The sequence below is a fragment of the Cenococcum geophilum genome (genome assembly GCF_001692895.1).
Source record: "Cenococcum geophilum 1.58 unplaced genomic scaffold K441scaffold_54, whole genome shotgun sequence".
NCBI lineage: Eukaryota > Fungi > Ascomycota > Dothideomycetes > Gloniales > Gloniaceae > Cenococcum > Cenococcum geophilum.
Window position 1 is genome coordinate 797,315 of NW_027137612.1, and position 20,969 is coordinate 818,283.

At 42.8% G+C, this 20,969-nt stretch overlaps 4 protein-coding genes across 4 annotated transcripts; 3 read left to right on the plus strand and 1 right to left on the minus strand.

Annotated features, from left to right (window-relative positions):
• Nucleotides 1-8,268: 8,268 nt before the first annotated feature.
• K441DRAFT_680957 (cysteine proteinase) lies at nucleotides 8,269-11,014 on the plus strand (the record flags this gene model as incomplete). The annotated part of the gene is made up of 5 exons (XM_067651421.1): nucleotides 8,269-8,346; nucleotides 8,587-8,667; nucleotides 8,724-9,092; nucleotides 9,144-9,777; nucleotides 9,834-11,014. The coding sequence occupies 5 exons, from the start codon at nucleotides 8,269-8,271 to the stop codon at nucleotides 11,012-11,014; spliced, it is 2,343 nt and encodes a 780-aa protein (XP_067499218.1).
• Nucleotides 11,015-11,855: 841 nt separating this feature from the next.
• K441DRAFT_667335 (uncharacterized protein) lies at nucleotides 11,856-12,666 on the plus strand. Its single transcript, XM_067649819.1, has one exon. The coding sequence runs from the start codon at nucleotides 12,322-12,324 to the stop codon at nucleotides 12,541-12,543; it is 222 nt and encodes a 73-aa protein (XP_067499219.1). The 5' UTR covers nucleotides 11,856-12,321; the 3' UTR covers nucleotides 12,544-12,666.
• Nucleotides 12,667-13,756: 1,090 nt separating this feature from the next.
• Nucleotides 13,757-17,822, plus strand: K441DRAFT_708177 (uncharacterized protein). Its single transcript, XM_067653760.1, has 5 exons — nucleotides 13,757-14,056; nucleotides 14,120-14,193; nucleotides 14,282-16,305; nucleotides 16,360-17,132; nucleotides 17,223-17,822. Exons 2-5 carry the CDS (start codon nucleotides 14,145-14,147, stop codon nucleotides 17,449-17,451), a joined length of 3,075 nt encoding a protein of 1,024 aa, XP_067499220.1. The 5' UTR covers nucleotides 13,757-14,056; nucleotides 14,120-14,144; the 3' UTR covers nucleotides 17,452-17,822.
• A 1,175-nt stretch (nucleotides 17,823-18,997) lies between these two features.
• K441DRAFT_583090 (uncharacterized protein) lies at nucleotides 18,998-20,402 on the minus strand (the record flags this gene model as incomplete). The annotated part of the gene is made up of 4 exons (XM_067644485.1): nucleotides 18,998-19,528; nucleotides 19,584-19,761; nucleotides 19,816-19,926; nucleotides 19,981-20,402. 4 exons carry the CDS (start codon nucleotides 20,400-20,402, stop codon nucleotides 18,998-19,000), a joined length of 1,242 nt encoding a protein of 413 aa, XP_067499221.1.
• Between the last annotated feature and the right edge of the window lie 567 nt (nucleotides 20,403-20,969).

The window sequence follows — 20,969 nt, forward strand, 5'->3', positions numbered from 1 at the left end:
AGTCTTTAAATAGTAAGTAATAGGGTGCTATTCTCTGTCTATCTGCTTTTAGGAGTAAACGCTAGCTATAATACTATCTAAGGCATTAGTTTCTAGCATTAAGGGCTATTCTAGGTTAAAGTGGGTAAGTAAGGGAGTAGAGACTAGTTGTTTCTTAAGCTCGTTAAAGGCCTGCCTATATATAGTATTAAAGTAAAAGGGCTAGTCCTTATAGGTAAGTAGGCTTAGTGGCCGGGTAATTCTACTATAGTTTTTAATAAAGCGTTAGTAGAAGTTATAGAACCCTAAAAATAACTATACCCCCTTTACAGTCCTTAGGGGTACTTATTAGTTAATTATAGCCGTCTTTTCTAAGTCTGCCTTAATCCTATTTATACTAATAATAAACCCTAGGTACTTTATACGCTTAACACTAAATTCTAACTTCTTAATATTAGCTTAGAGGCTAGCTTCCTAAAGCCGTTATAGGACTTTATAGATATACTCTTTATATTTTAGTTTATTTTTAAAGTAGATTATAATATTATCTAGGTATACTATATAGAAGTTATTAAGGTAGTTAAATAGTATATTATTTATATATTGTTGGTATATAGCCGGTCCGTTAGTTAGTCTAAAAGGTAGTACTTTATATTTATACGTTCTGTAATAGGTCCAAAACGTAATAAGGTTTTCTAATTTAGGGTTTATCCTAATTTAGTAAAAAGCCTAGCGGATATTAAGCTTTATTAAGATTTTAGCTCTACTTATTTAGACTAAAGTCTTATTAAGTAAAGGCAGTAGGTAGCGGTCTTTAAGGGTTAAATTATTAAGCTTATAGTAGTTAATATAGAAACAAAGTCCTCTATTTGGCTTTTTAGTAAAGAGAATAGGTAAGTTAAAAGGGGCTTAACTAGGCTTAATTAAGCCCTTATCCAGGTTATTAATAAGATACTACTTTATAGCCTATAATTTAGCAGTAAATTACTATTAGAGGGGGCTATAGCTAAGGGTAACCACCTTGTCCGGCTTAATTTTAATCTTATAGTTATACAGTTAGTAAGGCGGGAGTATATTAAACGCTGCTTTAGAAAGGTATCTTTAAATTTCTAGTATTAATGGGGCAGTTTCTATTCTACTAGCTCCTTATTTATAAGCTTGCCTTTCTTTTAAGCTAAGGCTTCTTTCTCTTTAATTATTTAATTAATTTTATATAAGCTAGTTATAAAGGTAACGGTATTAGGCTGAACTAGGTTTTAGTAGAATCCTATAGCGCTAATATAGTAGATATTAACTAGTAGGAGGTCCGCGGGTTTCTTTACGGATATTTATTGGGCTATATTTTATAGTATAGGGTTTATAGTCTTCCTTAGCTTATATTCTATTTTCCGTAAATTATTCTTCCGGTTTATTAGTTTAGTATATTATTTAATATCTCTAGCCTTTTTTTTTATCCGATTGTATTATACTATATACAATACTGCGCATGCAGCCTCTAGGCTATGGCGCTATAGTTCTATATACATAAATCCTTTTAGGCAGCTTAATATATACTAGTAGCTATGTCCTAATAGTTTATAAACCTCTAGACTAGGGGTTTACTAGTCCTTAGTAAAATACTAAGTTGCCAATAACTAATAGGTAGTTTAGAAAAAATAGAAAAGACTATAAGAAATTAAGAAACCCTAACGCCTATCTATGTCCTGTTTGTAGTTTATTCTATCCTTTTACTTATCTCTAGCCTTCCTTTATAGCTATATAGGGCCTAAGTTCTCTATTAGGGACTTAGCTAGGCCACTACTAACTTCCTAAGTCTTTAGTGCAGGTGGTATAATATAAGTAGTTTAGGGGCGGCGTAGTATACAGATCCGTTGCGGATTAAGCTATATATCCTTCTTAAAAGCCTAGCCCCTACGCGTTACATTAGCCTAATAAATGGTATTTATCTGCGGCTGTATAAGGTTTTTTATTATAATACTAATCTCTTTTATAAAGGAAGGTGTTAGGGGTATAGTTTTGGGCTAGATAAGCTGCCTATTCTATATGTTAAGCTATAAGCCTAAATAGACTAGCTATTTTCTCTTTAAGATTATATTATAGCTTCTAAGGTCCGTAATAAGGGAGGGGATATTATACTACCTTTATTTATTAACGCGGAGGTAAATCCGTAAGATAGTTATAATAGGTGGCCCTATCTATCTATTATAACCATAAATAGGGATTAGTTTGGGCAGTTCTTTAAGGGGTATATTTAAAAAGTTAGCTAGTTTTATAGCGCACTTTATATTAATTAAGGTAAAGGCATTTGCTCCTAAATTAGCTAAAGCAGAGGTTAAAACTTAATATCTATTATAAAATAAAGTATAAGGGATAGTGTAGCTTTTTTTACTAACTAGCCGACCTAGATTAATATATAATATATTAATCCCTTTTAACCCTAGAAAGGAGTCTTCCTTTAGGGTTCCTCTTTTTCTAGCTCTATACTATCTTCCTAAATTAATAGGACCTTATTTATCTTTACCTTTATTAGGTAGTTCCTTATAGGGTAGCCTATTTAACCACACGAGAAGTAAGCTCCTTAATCGCTAAGGGCCTATATATAGGGGTTGCTATATATAGGCTGGGTGTACACTAGGCCTATAGTAGGGGTAGCTACGCGGCTAGCTACTAGGTTAACTATAAGAGTTGCTAATTATACTAGGGCACTATAGGCCGTACTTATAGTACTTGCGGCTTAGTTTATAAGGTTTTTAGTTTTTAGCCGATTAGCGCATATCTTAATTTAATAAAGGCAATAGTTAATAGCTAGGCAATCGTCCATAAGTTCCTTTAACGTCTATACCGTAGTATAAGCTAGTAATACAGCCTACTATAGGTCTAGGGTAAGCTTGTTAAAAAGGTCTAGTAGTAGGTCTTTTTAGGGGATCTAGGCCTATCCGGCTAGGTATAAAAAGTAGGTTTAAAAGGCTAAAAAGGTCTCCGTTGTTTTTATATTTAGGCTTTTATAGCTAAGGCAGGCGTTTTATACTTTAAAAGAGTCTTTATAAATAGAAGATAAGTATTTAATTATTTCTTCTTTAGAAATAAAGGGGTTTACTAAGTCTTTAGTGTATTATAGGCGTAAATACGTTTAGGCATCTTCACTAGTACGGCTAAAGACGTAGGCTATTCTGGCTTAGGCGTTAGGGAAGTAGTTTATATTAACTTTAAGCTTATCCCGTAATTAAAGCTTCTAATTATTAAATATAGGGTTAGTTCCGTTTATAAGTAATAGGGGATCCGTAACCTTTACCGACCGCTTTAGTACTATATAGGCCTTAGTAAATCTACTAAGGCGCTAAGATAGGGCCTAAAGGACTATAGTAAGTCTTTAGTTATTTAATAATAACTTATTATTAGATATAGGGGTATCTCTAGCTTTAAGTAGCTCTCGTAGTTATTTAATTTCGGTATTAGTAGCCGCAAGCTCCGCCTAGGGGGTTAAAACGTTAATTATTTTTTTGTCTAAAGTATTTAAGGGTCCTACAGCTACTTTATCTACTACTGTGTCTTATAGCATAGTAGTAGGGGTATTAGGTAATTCCGGGTAATTTCTTTAGGGGTTTTAGTCTGTATATGTCTTATAGGTCCTTTCCTTAGGGTTTTTTTTTTTAGGTCCTGTCCTTATGGTCCTAATAATATCCTTAAGGTCCTATTCTGTATTCTTATAGATATATTTAAGTTCCTTCTTAGGAAGAAAGAGTAGAGAGAGCTTTAGATAATATTANCGACTTNGTTAATTAAGGCATNGGNANAGNAAAAGGNACGCGCAAGCCTNTATAATNGGATTNTCTATAAACAAGAATCTAAAGCTAGGGAAAGGAAAGGAGAAGAGGAGTAGCGCCGTTCAATGTTTTATAAGATCTTTGCGTTACGTGACCGCAATATGCGGCAATCTGTGGTAACTTGCCCGTGTGAAGTTCTACCAGTGCCGTAATATTAAAGCCGCCGCGAAATTATATTATATGCCCCTAATAACAGCTAGGTAATGCGCTGCCAGTATCTAACTAAAATATGGTTCTTATATATTAAACCGCCTTTTTACACCTATATAAGAAGACAGTTTTAGGCAGTGAATCTTATTAATAGATTAACGCGGTATATTACCTAGAATCGAGACCGTATAGTAGATGGCCGGTATTCTAGCTACGCAGTCCGCTAGATTAATAACCCCATTACTAGTTAGCTAATATTAGGTATTACGGTTTATTAAACGCTATAATAACCTATAATCTAAATATAATTATAAGTATAACTATTAACGTGCAAAATGTAAGGATCCTATACTTATTTAAGGCTAGTTTAAACGCGTTTAAGACACTAAAATCTAATATAGGATTCTTAATAAGGATATTTAGAATTTTAATAAAACTGGCTGCTAAATGGGTATTATCATACTTGCTAAAGTTATTACTGGAACTAATAGGGCCGGCTAGCCTAAAACTATATAGCCAGGCAATTAAGAATGGGTTATAATTATTAAAACTATTAATGCCTAGGGGGTTATAATTCCACTACTTATTATCTTTAAGGTAGTAATATATTAAGCTACCTAGTATAAGGACGATATTATTCCATATAACTAGTTAATTAGCGTTAGTAATAACGGCTAGACAACTAATAAAATTGGCCTAATCTAGCTAAAAGAGGTATTCTATAAGCATATAAAGGATCGCACTATTAGCCGCTATTGGCTGTTAGTTCTTAATAGCCACGGCAGTTATATTAACCCTAAATTTAACTAGTTCTGCTTAAAGCACTAGATTATTATCCTCTGTATACTAGCGCATTTATTGTATTTACTATAGCCACTTAATATAGGCTGTTTTTTAGTGCTAAAGTAGGCCTATAAACGCCTTATTAAACAGCTTATAGGCCGTAGTATTAATTATATTAATAAATATAAATTCTTACCTCTATATAGGCAGGCTAGGCAGAAAGCACTATATCAAAATAATATATAGGCAGGATTTGTAGCCACTGGCCTAGTCCTATATATAGCCCTAATCGCGTACTAGTATAGCTATATACTAAATATTAGACGCTATTACCCTAACGTTATCCACTATCTAATATATCCTAGGTAGCTAAAACACCTTATAATATTACTAAACTATAAAAGCAGACAGCCCTACTAAATAGCTATCTTAAACGGCGCACGTATAGCCCACCAAGTCTAGCAGCACAAGCCCTTGGCTAGATTGTTAAGGCATATAAAATAGCTATATTAAGCGCTATACTGCTTATAAGTAAAAATAAGAAGCTATAAATAGAAAACTAGCGCTAGAAAAGGAAGAGGGCAAAGAAGCGCACGTATATAGCTAAAGGAGGTATTCTATCAGGAGCAGAAGGGGCCTCCCGTACACAAGCTGTCTAAAAGGGGGCAGCGGAGGGGGTAGCAAAGGCAGCGGCCGAGCGACCACAACGTGTAGTGCGTAAGTGCAGTATATGCAGATCAATAGAATACACTGCACGTATATGCCCTAGACGTCAGGCTAGCAGCTAGTAGATAGCTACACTAAATACAATTATTCGTGGTTGAGGAATTCGCATTTTTGGCGTCGCGTTTTCGGTTGGGGCCGCCACATACTCGCCCAACGCGCCAACCCCTGCGGGGTTGGCCCTAGCCAGCTCAACACCAAGGACCAGCTCAACACCAAGGACCAGCTCAACGCCAATTTTGCTACACAACCTGTATACAAGTTACTCCTAAGGCCGCAAAACACAATATATTTTAACTATTTACGCGGTTCTTGGTGTTGTAATAGTATAGGATCCAGCCACTATAGCTATAGAGGCGCTCCCTGCTTTAAAGCTTCAGTGGCTGCGCTCTAAGCGTCCTGCTTAAACTTCCTCATAGTAGCTCTACTAGCCTTCTAAGCCTCTGCCTTAATGCGCGCGTTAATAGCAGCGCAAGCGCCACGCGTAGTAATAACTCTACCCTTCTATACTACCTTTTGGTTTATTATTTGGCGGTACTATTACTATCTTACCGCAACTGTAAGTATTATAAGGTCCTCCTTAGCTAGGGTTTACAGAGCTATATTTACGTTAGTAACGTTAAGGTATTTAAGCAGCCTAAATTTATTTATAGGCCTACTACGCTTAGTAGCCCTTCTTAGCTTTATGCTTCATCGTTTATAGGATTATACTATTATTAGAGTAGGCGTGGTAGGGTTAATTATAGGGTTATCGTAAATATTAGGTAGTGGCGTTTAAGGCTAAGAAGACTCTACCTTTTAAAGCATAATCTTAGGGTTGTATGGGTATAGGCTAGCCTGCTCTTAACTTAACAGTATAGAGCGTTTCTTAAAGGTTTATCGCCGTATAGAGTTAATAGCGTAGAGAAACTCTATCTTGTTAAAATCTATATACCTAGTCCGAGTTACTACCTTAACAGCTTGCTTATGGTGGTGCTTAAATGGTTAAAATACGACTACGTTGCATGGCTATAGGTTGTGGCTTATATAAGGTAATAGACTAAATGGTATAATTTTATGGTCGTTGCAGTAGTTAAGGAATTCCTTTGTTAGGTATAAGCCGTAGCTATTAAAAATTAGGAGCCGGTAAGCGCTATACTATCACTTTACGCTCTACTTATTAAAGTGCTTAAGCTATTTAATTAAGAGGGTGTTATTTAAGTATCCAGATGGCGATGTACCGATTAGGTAGTTGTTAGGTAGCGCGGTGGTAGTATACTATTACTAAAGATGGTAGATGCCTTGTATAATAAGGAGCGGAGGTAAAACCTTACTATTAGCTAAAATAGTCTCTACCGACGTAATATAATTGCGATTTAACTCTAATAGCAAGAGGTAAGCCTTTTGGTGATCTATAGTAATAATCTACTGGCTACCGCCTATACTAATTCTAAAGCTAGTCTCGTCTATGTTATATATATCTCCCTAAATAATACCATACTTATAGACCACGGCCTTAAACTTGTTGAAATAAGCCTTATATACCTCTATACTATTAGCAGCAACCTAATTAAGCTCCTTTAACTTCTGCTTAACGCGTTTATAATCTGGGTAGTAGCCAGCTAGCGCGTAATAAAGTGCTGCCTAAGGGGAGGTGCTTTACCGTTAGGGTGGTTAAAGTTAAGGATACGCTAGATAGCACCTTTTAGCTGCGGAACTATGGCTAGCATGCCTAATTTATTATAGCAAGCAATATAGGACCTAACTGCTCGCTCCTGGGCGTCGTTTAACAGCTTATTCGTACTAGGGCGGTTGCTTTTGCTCTATCGGCCTCTAACGCGTCGCGTAAGTCGATCGTACGGCACGTGGAATTCACGCGAAAAAGACGCAATATTAGGCTTGTTAAGACCCTCCATTGCATCTATCGCATGCTCTATACGCTGCTCAATAGAGCGATAATCTCCGTACTGTTAATCCATAGCGTGGTTGTGTATTATAGGGCGTTGAAAATAGATGGTGTAGCAAAATTGGCGTTGAGCTGGTCCTTGGTGTTGAGCTGGCTAGGGCCAACCCCGCAGGGGTTGGCGCGTTGGGCGAGTAATGGCCGCCACTTGCTGATCGATCACGTTATATAGTATCGGATTTTCTAAATTAGGTAAGACATTATACTAATAGAAAACCTCCCCTATAGTTAAATCTACCCCGTTATTATGCTAGTATTATATTAGGAACGTGTTCTAAATATATTTAGAAATACTTACTATAACAAAAGCATCTACTCCTTTTAGAGCCTTTTTTATTTTAGGTAAGCTTTATAAACAGCCTAAACTATTAAAATACGTTTAGAATAGCTTATAGATAGCTTATATGGCTCTTTAAAGTGGTAGCTATTATATTTTAAATTATTTTAGAATGAATTTGAGATAGATCTGTGATAAAAGGTGGTGTAGAAGGTGAGGTTAAAGTGAGAGATGGAAGATGAGATTTGGTGGTGCCGACCTGTACGCACACGGGCCCTGGATCCAAACCCAGCGACGATCAGCACCAGCGACGATCAGCACCAGCGACGCAGCGGCTACCAAACATCCCTTCGAGCTTCTCGACGGTCAATTGTGCATAATAATTACCCTCACCACTGGAGACTTTCGCGGAGCGTATTTCTCACATCTTCCTATTCTAACCCAGCAAACCTACGCCGCCTCTTCGTAATCGCAATCCTCATCAAAACGGCGCCGCCTACCCCGCCGCTCCCGCCGGCCAGCTGGCCGCGCAGAGCATTCCAGCAGCTCAATCGACAGCTTAATGGATGTCTACGCACGGGTCAAACGTCATGAATGGCATGTCGAGATTCCTGAGCCGGCGCGAAAAGAATCATGAGAAACACAACAGCAAGGGCTCCCGCAGTAAAGTATATCTACCTTTCCTCCGGTCTTCTTCACCACCTGCCCCAATATACTCCACAGATGGTTCAGGGCTGCCAGATGAGTTCGTTCGGAAACGATTCGGATCAAGCAGTTTCGGCAGCCGGCGTAAAATTCCATGGTTGTTTTCCGTATCGCGCTCTCAAGAGCGACCTCCCTCAGTTCAACTCACGGCGTGCTTCGTACAAACTTTAACTGCTAACTGCCTTAACTTCTGTACTCTACAGTCTCGGCTAGTTCCCACAGAATTTTATAATATATTCTCTAATGAAGGCGCTAAAAAGCCGGACAAGGAGGAGGAGAAGAAGGTGTGTTCATTTTAGGGCATGCGCACTACTAGCATACACTTGTTAATATATCTCAGGTCAAAGTACTCGTTCAACGGCTCAATTCTGTCGGCATCACTATGTTTGGAGAAACTCAGGCCGAATATGCTCTCACCAAAAACCCTGACAACAGTGACAAGGCTTTCGAGCTCCTCGTTCTCGCTGCGGACTCGTTTGATGGAATACTGAAGGAATATGATCCGAACGTCACGATGTTGGGCGCAGAAAACAGGCAAAATGTTACTTGCTACCTCGACGCGTTGCTCTTTGCAATGTTCGCCCGGCTAGACAGCTTCGAAGCGATGCTCTTCGACTCTTTCACAGACGAACCCCGGAAAAAATTGGCCGCCATGCTCCGATTGTGGGTCAACCTGCTTCGAACTGGCAAGCTTATCACCGTTGACCTTGTAATGACTTTCATGGTCCATGAATCTACGAGTATTACTGACTATGACTAGACTAAACATCTGCAAGATGCCTTGGGCAAATGTGGCTGGGAAGAAGCGACGCAGTTGTGTCAGCAAGACGCGTCAGAAGCCTTTACGTTTATTACTGGAAAACTTGAGCTGCCACTACTTACGTTGAAGATGGACATATATCATACCGGCAAAGAGGATGCTGCAGACGACCATAAATTCGTTAATGAGAGATTGCTCGAGGTTGCTATACCTAGTGAGCGCGAAGACGGCCGAGTCATTACCTTAGAAGACTGTCTGGAGACATATTTCAACAACAGAATTGAGGTAAAGCGCCATCTTCAACGCCGGAACACAGCGCAATCCGTCAGATCCACGGACACGGACAAGGGTCAAACCATGCATATCGAGGCTGCTGAGGTCTCTTCAGGGCCGAATTCGCCAACTATCTCGACCCCTGCAACAAGTCTTGCACCCATATCACCCATTAGACCCGTTGACGGACGGCGGCGAGCAGATAGCATATTCAGCGAACGATATGTGGAATCTAAAGAATTTTCAGAAAAAAAGCTATTGGAAGAAATGTCAACCTACAGTGGAAATGGCCGTCCAAGAGGGGGTTCTCTTCTTAGGAAGGAAGTTATGATGCCCGCTTGGCAATTCTTCAGTTTGATCCGTGAGTGTCGTAGTGTATTCTATGGAGGCTCTGTCAAATTCTAACGTATTTTCCAGCCTGGTATACCGACAATGCGCCTACTAGCGACGCACAGGTCGCCGCTCATTTCTCTGCGAAACGACCGGTCCTAGGGATATGTCTTAAACGATACTCAATGCTTCCCAACGGCACTCCTCAGCGTCTGAGTACCTATATTGATATACCTCTTGAGATTGGATTGCCGCATTTCATTTCTGATGACCGCATGGAAGAAGAAGGCCCTCTATTTGGCAACTTCAAGCTATCTCTCCAATCAGTCGTTTGCCACCGAGGCGTTTCCGTCAATTCTGGTCACTACGTTGCTTTAATTCGCGCTAATGTGCCAGACCCATGGCCTTCCAAAGCAATGGATGGGCGGCCAGGAAGTTCAGAGACTGACGATGCTCCTAATGCCTGGATGCGTTTCGACGACCTAGCAAAGGAACGTGTGATAGATGTTGACATTAAGCAAGCACTAAAAGACGAATCACCATATCTTTTGTTCTACCAAGTCCAACCAGTCGATGAGGAATTGGCCAGAGGCAATCCGCCTAGCTATGCTAAGGCACAGTCTGAGATGGCTTCTGTAGATCCATCTTTAGAGACGCTTACTTCTACCGATGCAGAAACTACTATCGATGGGATGGAATGGGATCGTTCAGGCACTGTCGACCTTTCACACCTGGATGCCAACGGCCCCGATGAGGCTCCTAGCCGCACGAGCATGTCAAGTAACCACCGAAGCAGTGTTACATTCGAAGACCTAGAGGGAAGTCTGAATGGTAGTACGCGAGGCCGCGCTGCTCTCACCACNCCTGCCGATGAATCTAAACCGAGTTTTCTCTCGGCATCGAGGCGCGGCTCAAAGGTTGGAAAGAAGACCGGCAGTAAGAGCCGTCCAACGAGCCAGAGCGGCGAGAGTAGGCTCGGCTTTACAATGTCTCGGCTATCAAGTCGGAAAAGCAAAGACAAGCTGCAGATCTTGGACAACGCCACATCAGATGAACCCATTGTTACCGTCGTTTCCGTCGGTTCCGTCGCCGAAGATGCACCAGAACCAGCACCCCAGCCAGCGCATCACATAAAATACTCAAGCCTAGGCGGATCGAAGTCGACAAAAGGCAAGGAGAAAAAAAGGCTGCGAAGCTCCAGTCGAAACCCTCCTAACACAAAGAACCACCACAAGAAGCCACCCGACCGTGAGTGTATCGTTATGTGATTATTGGCTTTCGTGAATGTTATTATCAGCACTTCGGGGTTCGATTGCAATAATAGCGGGCGTTGTGGTTTTAAGATAAAGGATATTCTCACAACCCCTCATTGAGGGACTTCACGCTCTGTTATTGGACCTTAGTAGATACGATACCTGTGCTGAAAGAGATCCGTTTTTGCAAGTGCAAGAATTTGGCTCCCTTCTAAGTTGTGAAATGAGTTTCTTACCCACGAGATAGGGTAATGTCTGTCTACGGCTATTAATCCGGTTTGTCCTTGGTGGTACAACTCAAGAATAAAGACAGTCTGCTTAAGAGATCTAGGGTACTGTTAGCCTGTTACCGTGAACGCTTATTCTTTGTATAGTGAATTAAGGGGTGATAAATTGGAAGTTAGGAAGAGGTTAAAAGATTCAGGCGTCCATCCGCCCGTAGCATTTTCCTGCAATATCCCATTTAGGCATGGCGGCTCAATATTGCCAAGACCTAACCCCAAACGAGGAAACTCAATTTTATAGACTGTCTCCCGCCCCTCTGAAGGCCTTCAAACCTTACTCTGCCTGTTTGTGACTATATTATTGTCTGTGGGTGGTTGTCCAACTGTGGTGGGCACCACGAAAAGACCCAACGCTACATTTCCACTCTTCCTATTAATGACCCTCCATCAAAGGAGTAGCAGCCGGATTCTGTTGAGTAGTAGTAACCCTTGGTCATAGACTCAGTGTCGTCATCTGTACGATGGTATTTACCAGTTGGTTTCCAAAGGAAATTAACACCCTAGGCCTGCAGCTACGCAAGAGGTCAGGTTCAGAAATACGAGTTCATGTTGCCAAAGCGGAAATCACGAAACCTTTGAATGTTTTACAACTTCACCAGTCATGTTAGTTCAGGTTGATTATCTGCCCTTGGATTTGAAAGGCCAATTTGTCTTGAAACTATATAACCGGTGCTCCCAACGGAGTTTCGGAAAGATGAACATATTGCTCTCTAGTGTCGATCGGAAGACCAAAAGATAAAAAGAATGATGACTCTGTCTCATTGCAAGAGGCTCTAGAGCCTCACTATATGCACTAGATAGGTGGCAAAGACTGACGTCGACACTGACATCGATTTGAAACTGTTACCTCATTGCCACTTGATCGACATTGCTAGTAGGTAATGAAAAGGTAATAGAAATAGTATGAAGTCATAAGGTGATAGGCAACTAGAACAGGAACAGGGTAATCATCAAAATCCGACCTGGATCGACATCTAGACACCTGAAGCCGAGCTAAGATACCGCCGAGCGGTCCTCGATGGAAGTTTGTCCGACCTCATGCACAAACTGCAAACAATCGAGTTTTTTCCAGAAGATGATGAAGACAAAGATTGGAATACTGCCGAATATGAAGCATATGTGCAGTACCATTTCCAGTCATTTTACGAGGTGGAGACAGGGGTTTATGACAGGATGAAGGATAGACGTGCCTCGACTTATTGCGCAAATTCGATTACCCGAATTCCGTTACTCACAATATTCTTCGCCCGAACCGACTAGCAAGCTATTTGAGTGTCCGGGAATTCTCTCGGAGTACATTGAAGGTGGAATTCTCATGGACGACTTGATTGAACAGCCTGAGCGAGTACCGAAGGAAGTATGGTAATACATGATGGAAGACGCCGTCCGCATTGTCAACCTGATAAGCGACCGAGATATCCACAACGGTGATGTCGCATTGCAAAATGCCATTGTTCGGTGGGATTCAAATACTAGCAAATACAAGGCTATGATGATTGATTTTGGGCAATGCGTCCTTACAAATACAACCCACGACAAATGGGGATGGAGGAGGCAGCAACAAGCCAGGATGATGCAGGTGGGAGGTTCGGCTTGTCATCCCATACGCGGCTGAGAAAGGCGCAATAAAAAGTGGCCTATGCGCGAACACCAAAAATATTAACACCTCGATAGGCCTTTGCTAGCAGGAGCACCTTAGTCAAATTAAGCTATAATAGAGTTAAATATATATTTGATTCGAACTTTATTATTATAATATCAGGCTTTAATATAGGGCTTTAATATATTAATATAAGGTTGAATTTCAAGTTTGTGTACGGGCCTTCTTATTGCGCCTCAGCCGCGTATGGGATAATCTTCGAAATCCTCTCGAGAGGCGTGAAATCGGGCAGCGGCCAGGGCTCTGGTGGTGGTTTTTTTGCAATCCGATTTGGTTGAACATTATAACGAGTCGGCTGAATAAGGTCTATATCATCGGAAGCACCGGGGTGAGGTTTGTGAGTTCGGTTAAGGCACTAGGGCAGAAATTATTAATTAGGCCTGCACCATTAAAACGCAAACCAAATTAACTAAAAAAAGTCGTGAATATAATAGCGAAGACCTTACTTTAGCCCTGCCAAATATAGATAATGATGAAAAATGTCTTTGTTGTGGATATGTTGATGGCAATTTAAATTTGGTAGGTGTGGCAAGACCGCACTCACAAACCTCACCCCGGTGGAAGTACAATTGGAAGGCGTGGTTGATAATAATCTATTGATTAAAAAGACTGTACGCGTTGTTTGGTGTTCTGCACGGACCGCTTACTCCGTGGACACCGACAGGGATAACTAGCGTCAACTCCAAGCCAGGAAATTTCTTATTCTAAAGTGGTCACGTGAAGACGCGGCTGCCTACCATAGGAAAAAGTTGATCAAAGCCTTTTCCCCTCCAGATCTTGCCGCGCTCTTCCTTTGTAGATGGCAGAACGGGCCACTCAAACGCCATAAAACTCTACTCCGGCACTTCTTCAAAGTTGTTCATTACTTCATTTGCCACCACCAGTGCAGACGCGAGGATCAATCCTGTCCAGTAGCGCGCACTTCCACCGACGGCGCGCGACCAAAGCGAAGTCAGGGGTGGGCTTTATCCCGCTTCCACACAAGACTTTGACCTCGTAAGACCTGTCTTCACACTCCTCTCGATTAGATCCCGAGGCCCATTTGCCTTAAGTTTACCCTGCTTGAACATTGTCTTCACTTGCCAATCCATCCCCCAAATCAATTTCTTGAAGGTCTTTAGGCAAACCACCTGCAGCCATGCTCGCCAATCCATCCCCCAAATCAATTTCTTGAAGGTCTTTAGGCAAACCACCTGCAGCCATGAAGCGACGACCCACCCGACCCGCCCGCAACGCCAAACGATTCTCTTGTATGCCAACATCTCGTGTCAAGCCGCCCGGCCTATCTTCATTCGCGGTTTCTTTTCAACCACCTTCGCTTTGCTGACCATTTAACAGCTGAACTAGATGAGATTTCGGCGACAGCCATCAAGGCCGCCGATCAAAGTTCTGCCTTTTTGTCAACTCCAAGGCTACGAACGAGAGCATCCCGCATTTCGATCCCAAACAGTACCGACATTGAAGACGACTCATCCAACGATCCACCACGAAGCATATCAGCATCTCGAAGACTTTTGAAAGAAGTCGTCATAACAGCAAAAATGGCTCCTTCCACGAACAATACGAAACGAAGGCTACCTGTCGCAAATGGCTTTTCGGCTGAAAGCCCTTCTTCTCTATCATCAATCGACTCTGCGTTCGTAGATGACTCCACCGAGTATGAGACACCTGGCACCAGTATCTCGACTACACCGGCAACATTGTATCGTCGCAAAACTCGATCCTCTATCAGTACTCAGGCTCCAGGACTGACACCTGGCGCTGCTGGTAAGCGTAAGAGGTCCCGCCTTGCCATCGAGGACACAGATGAAGACGATCAGGATGAAACAATGGATACCTCTGCTGACGCTCGGCTAGCGAGGGTACTTCAAGAGGAGGAATACGGCGGTTCAAGTACGAAGCGTATCAGGTCAGGCTTCAACTCATACGAACCTGTAGACCATACTGATCCATCGGGAGGAGATGACTTATCTCCCGCCATATCTGGGGCATCGTCCAGCTACTTCGCCAAGCCAAAGAAGCCGTCCGCAAGTTCTTCCAAAGCCAAAGGGAAAGGTCCAGCGACTTCACTAGGCCGGCGCCTTCCGACTCGACCAGCAGGTTCAAGCGCTCGAAAAGCAATTGCAGAACTTGATAATGATCTCTCGGCCCTGAGTTCCGTCCCAGATTCAGACGATGACTTTGACCTTGAAGATGAGTCCGCCCTCAGCATCGAAGGCGAGAGTGAAGATGACACACTTCTCATGAGCCTTACGTCTGGTTCTAACTCAGCACCAGCTTCGGCTGTGGACTTCATATCTAATGCGCGCTCCGCAAAGCTAGCTCGTGAAACTAGAAAGAGAAGGAAGAATAAAGCGGACACGACTAAAAGACAGAGGAAATATGCTCATATTCAAGACCGCTGGGAGAGGAAGCGAGCAATGAACCGTGATAGACTTGAAGAAGCCCATCCGAAGCTTCAGACGATGTGGAAAACTCTTGAAGTCGTTCCAGTCCTCGAGGTTCAAAAGGCTGAACAGCCTACAGCTATTACCCGCAAACTCAAGTCGTTCCAGCTAGAAGGGCTGAGCTGGATGACCAGGCAGGAGAAGACTCAGTACAAAGGAGGCCTTCTTGGCGATGAGATGGGTATGGGCAAGACCATTCAAGCCGTCTCTCTAATCATGTCAGATTATCCAGCGAAAGATCCAACATTAGTCGTCGTGCCCCCTGTTGCTCTCATGCAATGGTCGAACGAGATCCGCGAATACACCGACGGAAAGCTGAACGTCCTTGTGTATCATGGTCAGAACTCGAAGGTCAAGAACATGACCGTTAAAGAACTGAAGAAGTATGACGTGATTATGGTCTCCTACAACAGCTTGGAATCCCTGTATCGGAAGGAAACCAAAGGCTGGTCCCGTGGCGAAGACATTGTAAAGGAAGCATCGCCTCTACATGCAATCAAATATCACCGCCTCATTCTCGATGAAGCTCACAGTATCAAGCAACGCACCACCGGTGTGGCCAAGGCTTGCTTTGCTTTGAGAGGAAGCTATAAGTGGTGCTTGTCCGGCACACCAGTTCAAAACCGCATTGGGGAGTTCTTCTCTCTCTTACGGTTCCTTGAAGTCCGACCTTTTGCTGACTATTTTTGTCGATCCTGCGATTGCGAACAGCTCCACTGGAAGCTAGACGATGATCATATGTGCGTTGCTTGTAAACACAGCGGCGCTGAACACATATCGGTGTTCAACCAGGAATTACTCAACCCAATCACCGGTGATGATCCTGAACTTCGGGAGGATGCCCTCTCAAAACTACATATGATCACAGCTCGTATTATGCTACGACGAATGAAACGTGATCACACTTCTTCAATGGTGAGTGAATTGCCGCTATCTCTGTTTTTAAATCATGAACTAACTTGTCTGTAGGAACTTCCACCTAAAGAGGTTGTTATTCACAACGAATTCTTCTGCGAGATCGAGCGTGATTTCTCTTCTTCCATTATGACCAATTCATCGCGAAAATTCGACACCTACGTTGCCCAGGGTGTTATGTTGAACAACTACGCCAACATCTTTGGTCTCATCATGCAGATGCGCCAAGTTGCTAACCACCCCGACTTGCTACTGAAAAAGCACGCCCAGGGTGGTCAAAATGTTCTCATCTGCAATATCTGCGATGAACCTGCTGAAGAGGCCATCCGTTCACGATGCCATCACGAGTTCTGCCGCTCGTGCGTCAAAAGCTATGTGCAGTCTTGCGAAGGCTCAGGCACCACGGCTGACTGTCCTCGTTGCCATATCCCACTAACCATAGATTTCGAGCAGCCAGATATCGAACAGGACGAGGAACTTGTGAAAAAGACATCCATCATCAACCGCATCAAGATGGAGAACTGGACTTCATCGACTAAGATCGAGATGTTGGTCTATGACCTCTACAAGCTGCGAAGCAAGAAACAAACGCTCAAGTCTATCGTCTTCAGTCAGTTCACGTCGATGCTACAGCTTATCGAATGGCGTCTGCGCCGTGCAGGGTTTAACACAGTCATGNTAGACGGCAGTATGACGCCTGCGCAGCGCCAGAAGAGTATTGAGTATTTCATGAACAACGCAGATGTTGAAGTGTTCTTAGTGTCTCTTAAAGCGGGTGGTGTTGCCCTCAACCTTACTGAGGCTTCGAGAGTCTTCATTGTGGATCCGTAAGTCTTTTTCATGGTTACCCTACCGTTCCTTAGTCTTTTTTGCTTAGCATCATATCTTTCAGAGCCGTTCGCTAATATGTCCTACAGATGGTGGAATCCAGCCGCTGAATGGCAATCCGCTGACCGCTGCCACCGCATCGGACAAAAGCGTCCCTGTGTCATCACCCGGCTGTGCATCGAAGACAGCGTCGAGAGCCGCATGGTCTTGCTGCAGGAGAAGAAAGCCGCCATGATCAGCGGCACAATCAATAACGATAAGGTCGCCATGGACAAACTGACCCCTGAGGATCTACAGTTCTTGTTCCGCGGTACCTAAAAGGAAAAAATATGTGGAAAGAGAAAATGGTGGTAACGGTGGAAGAGCTCAGGTGGGCTTTATTAATGCCACTACGGATATGAAATTGAGGGACCACCGCGCTTGCCTGGTGGGCTGGTAGAGTAACCATTGTATTTGCTTCTTCAAAAGCATGAGGTATCTCCTTTGAGTTACATATTTCCGCTCACCTACATGTAATTCATCAACAAGAGAAGAGCGTATCAGCGCTCTGCTCTGCTTTCAGGCATGGTATACTCTTCACTTGCTTGAGACGGAAATCGCTGCGCGCATTTAGTAGATAAAACATACACGACTTCGAGCACTTTAGTTAGATAATATGAGGCGGTAAACACTCAAAGGAACCATGGCCCAACCTGCAGCTTTCAAATTAACAATTGCACTTCAAACGCTGTTCCTTTACATACGGCCACAGGTGAAGGAAAACAGAAGGTCCCGTCCGCTCCCCTATACTTAAGTCTTCAACCGGCGAATCAGTAGTTAGGTGGGTGACCACTAGCGAATCCTCGCTGCTGTATGTTTTTATTCTTTTCCTCTTCTAATTAACTGGAGCCTTTCCGATAGATTTCTTTTTCAACCTCTTAAATTTCAGAGGTCTTGGCATAAAAACCCCAGGCGTGATCGGCTTAAGCGTTGCGAACGAGCTATTGAGGCATCTCAGATAAATATGCGGAACAGCTTTATAGTTTCTTTGACAAAACCTTTGCCTACTCAAAGATTTACTAGAATCTCTTATAACCTTTGTTTGCTACACGGCTTGAAGCCGTTTACAAGGGCATGACGGGAAAGACCATGCTGACAATCCCATCGCATATCCAGCTCCTAGGAAGGGAACTCACATGCTGCTTTCGACCGTGAACAATGCCTCGTCGACCGTATAGTAACCCGAGACACCATCCAAACCGATACCAGCCCATCCCAGCGCCACTAGCTTCACTGCCGACACCTCGGTATCTGGAAACGAGAAGTTCAGCGGCTGTGATCAAAATAACATGTGGCCGCAGACTGAGGATTATAATTTGAGTAGGTTTTCAGGATCATGTCATTTTTTTGGTATTTGTTCTATCCTATACCTGTCAGCCCTAAAACTATTGTACGATGTTGAGCAAGAGTACTGTACTTCGGGATTGAGGATATTATTACATGTGACAGTCATTGGCCCAGTAGAATAGGAACAGGATGCTTTGGATCAAGGTTTGGTCTTTGGACGTTCAAGTTTATTTATGCATTTATGTCCAATTGGATGCCTGTATATACGATGGACGAGCTACACAGTGCTCTTATCAATATTCAATATTAGTATAAGGCCGTGTTGATATTGAATATATTAGGGCTAGATCAAACGTACCTGTGACTCGTCCACCGTGTATATATAGCTTCATTTTCTTCGTAGATCAATCTACACACGAGTCCTCTTTTTCTGACCTGGTTTTTACGGTCGGCATCTTGCTCATCGATTGGTCTCTGCAAGAGAAAATGGATCAATAGTGTAAAGCCTTAACCTCAGCCTGGAAGATGTTCGTGCATCTTAGTAAAGCTCACCGTCGATATAGAAGGTGGTAGTGACGCTTTCGAGCGGATGCAGTCTTACGTGTGGTGGTGCTTGGAGATACTTGACCTCAGGAGGCTGTATGTAACCCGTCATCCAACCTACGGCCCTTCGTCCGCATTCTTTCAGCACAGAGTTGAACAAGGATATCATGCCTGTTTCTGTACCGCCTAGGTTTAGCAGCTCGAGATTCCTATCCAGGACCCTGAATCGCGAGAAATAAAAAATTCTGCTTAGCGGCTGTAGGATTAGGTTCCCCTGGACGAGCGGTGCATTGCACTCAGCCTCCTTGCGCTCCGGGAGATATCTGGCATCATCAGACCTGCCGAAACCCGCGTCAAAAACCATCCTCATCGTGACTCTGCGGCCTGGTCGAAAGTATGTTTGGAATGGATTGCGCCGGTCAAGGTCTGTATGCAGGTAGGCATCCTGTAGCACATACTCTCTGTTTTCGATCTTGCGAAGACCCGGAACACTCTTGAACTTTAATTTTAGGATTGTGTCGAAATCCTAGAAATACAAAGTTCAGTACGTATGCGCGAATGATCACTGTCTTATACCATACCTCCCAACTATCTATCCATTGAACTGGGACAGGGAATAATCTTCCGTGAGCATCCTCGAAGGTGACTGGTTGGTCGAATTCCACTTGACGAGGACTCAAAAGCCCAAGTAGAGCCTCATATATTTGAAGGTTGGAAAACATGATTATGGTCATAAGTGATTGGAATTCCGTCCAACACCTTGACAGATTATGTTAGCGTAAGAGTCCCATAGTCGAAGAAGACATCTCTTACCGAGCTAGAGATTTTAGGATGATAGCTTGTATTGTTTTCTGGTAGTCAACTTTTGCCTCTAGACGGATCAATGTGGAAGCAGTGGCGTTATTCGTAGCTATTGTTGATCCCCTACTGTTGTTAATAATTACTTGTCAAGAGCTAAGAAATTCGAGAGATCCATACAGCATGACCTGCATCAACATGATTTGTATCGCGGCAGTATGGCCCTGTAGCTCCGCCCGAAATCGTCTCACATCTTTTTTAGTATATAGACTCCACTGAACCTTCCGCAACGCGTCCTTCCATTTTTTCAAAGAACCGCCCGGTTGAAGCGAAGGCTGGTACTTCAAGATCCTGGATAAGAAGCTCGAAATCGTCTGATTACACTCTGCTGCAGCTTTTCGAAGTGCGGCCTTCTGAAAATCACTGCCGACCCCGAGATCTCGGACTTGCTTTAATGCTGCCTCGAGGTTTTCGAGTTCTCGGACGAGCTCACTATACTCGGCGCTCGACCCCGTGCTATCCTTCAAAGCAGCGATAATTGTAGCAACCAGCTCGATACCAGAGATAAAGTCCCCTACCGAAATGCCAAATGGGAAGACCATGATGAAAAAAATAGCAATCTCTTCAGTTCTAGTGGTTAGCGTGCAGCTACTTGGTGTCGACCGAGTGGCAATTACGAATTATCGTCGCCAGCATCATCGTCAGCATCATCGTCAGCATCATCGTCAGCCCCACCTCAGCAACCTCAGACCGTAGAATCAATTAGCGGACTTGCGTATATCCGCAAGCGGATATCGCTAACCTTTTTCGTCAAAGGGTTGATTCTATGGTCTGAGGGACTTTCCAGACTTTATTAAGCGACGCGACTTATTTATATGGGAGCTATATACAATCTTCAATGAAATTGTTAAAGCTACCCACGTAAGGTCTAGGCCTGCGTGTAGGCTTAAAATAATCGCAAGAACTAGATCTATTAATAATGGATTTTTGGCTTTTATTACGACATTATAGGTAATATTGGGATTCCTAAGAACGGATTTTTTTTGGCAAAAATAATTTTAACTTTAGGCAGTTATAGGCTACCGAGACTCCCTACCTGACGCACGGCCCCACCTGACGCACGGTTTTCCTATACAAAATTGCGATTTTTAGGCAACTTTAAGTATAAA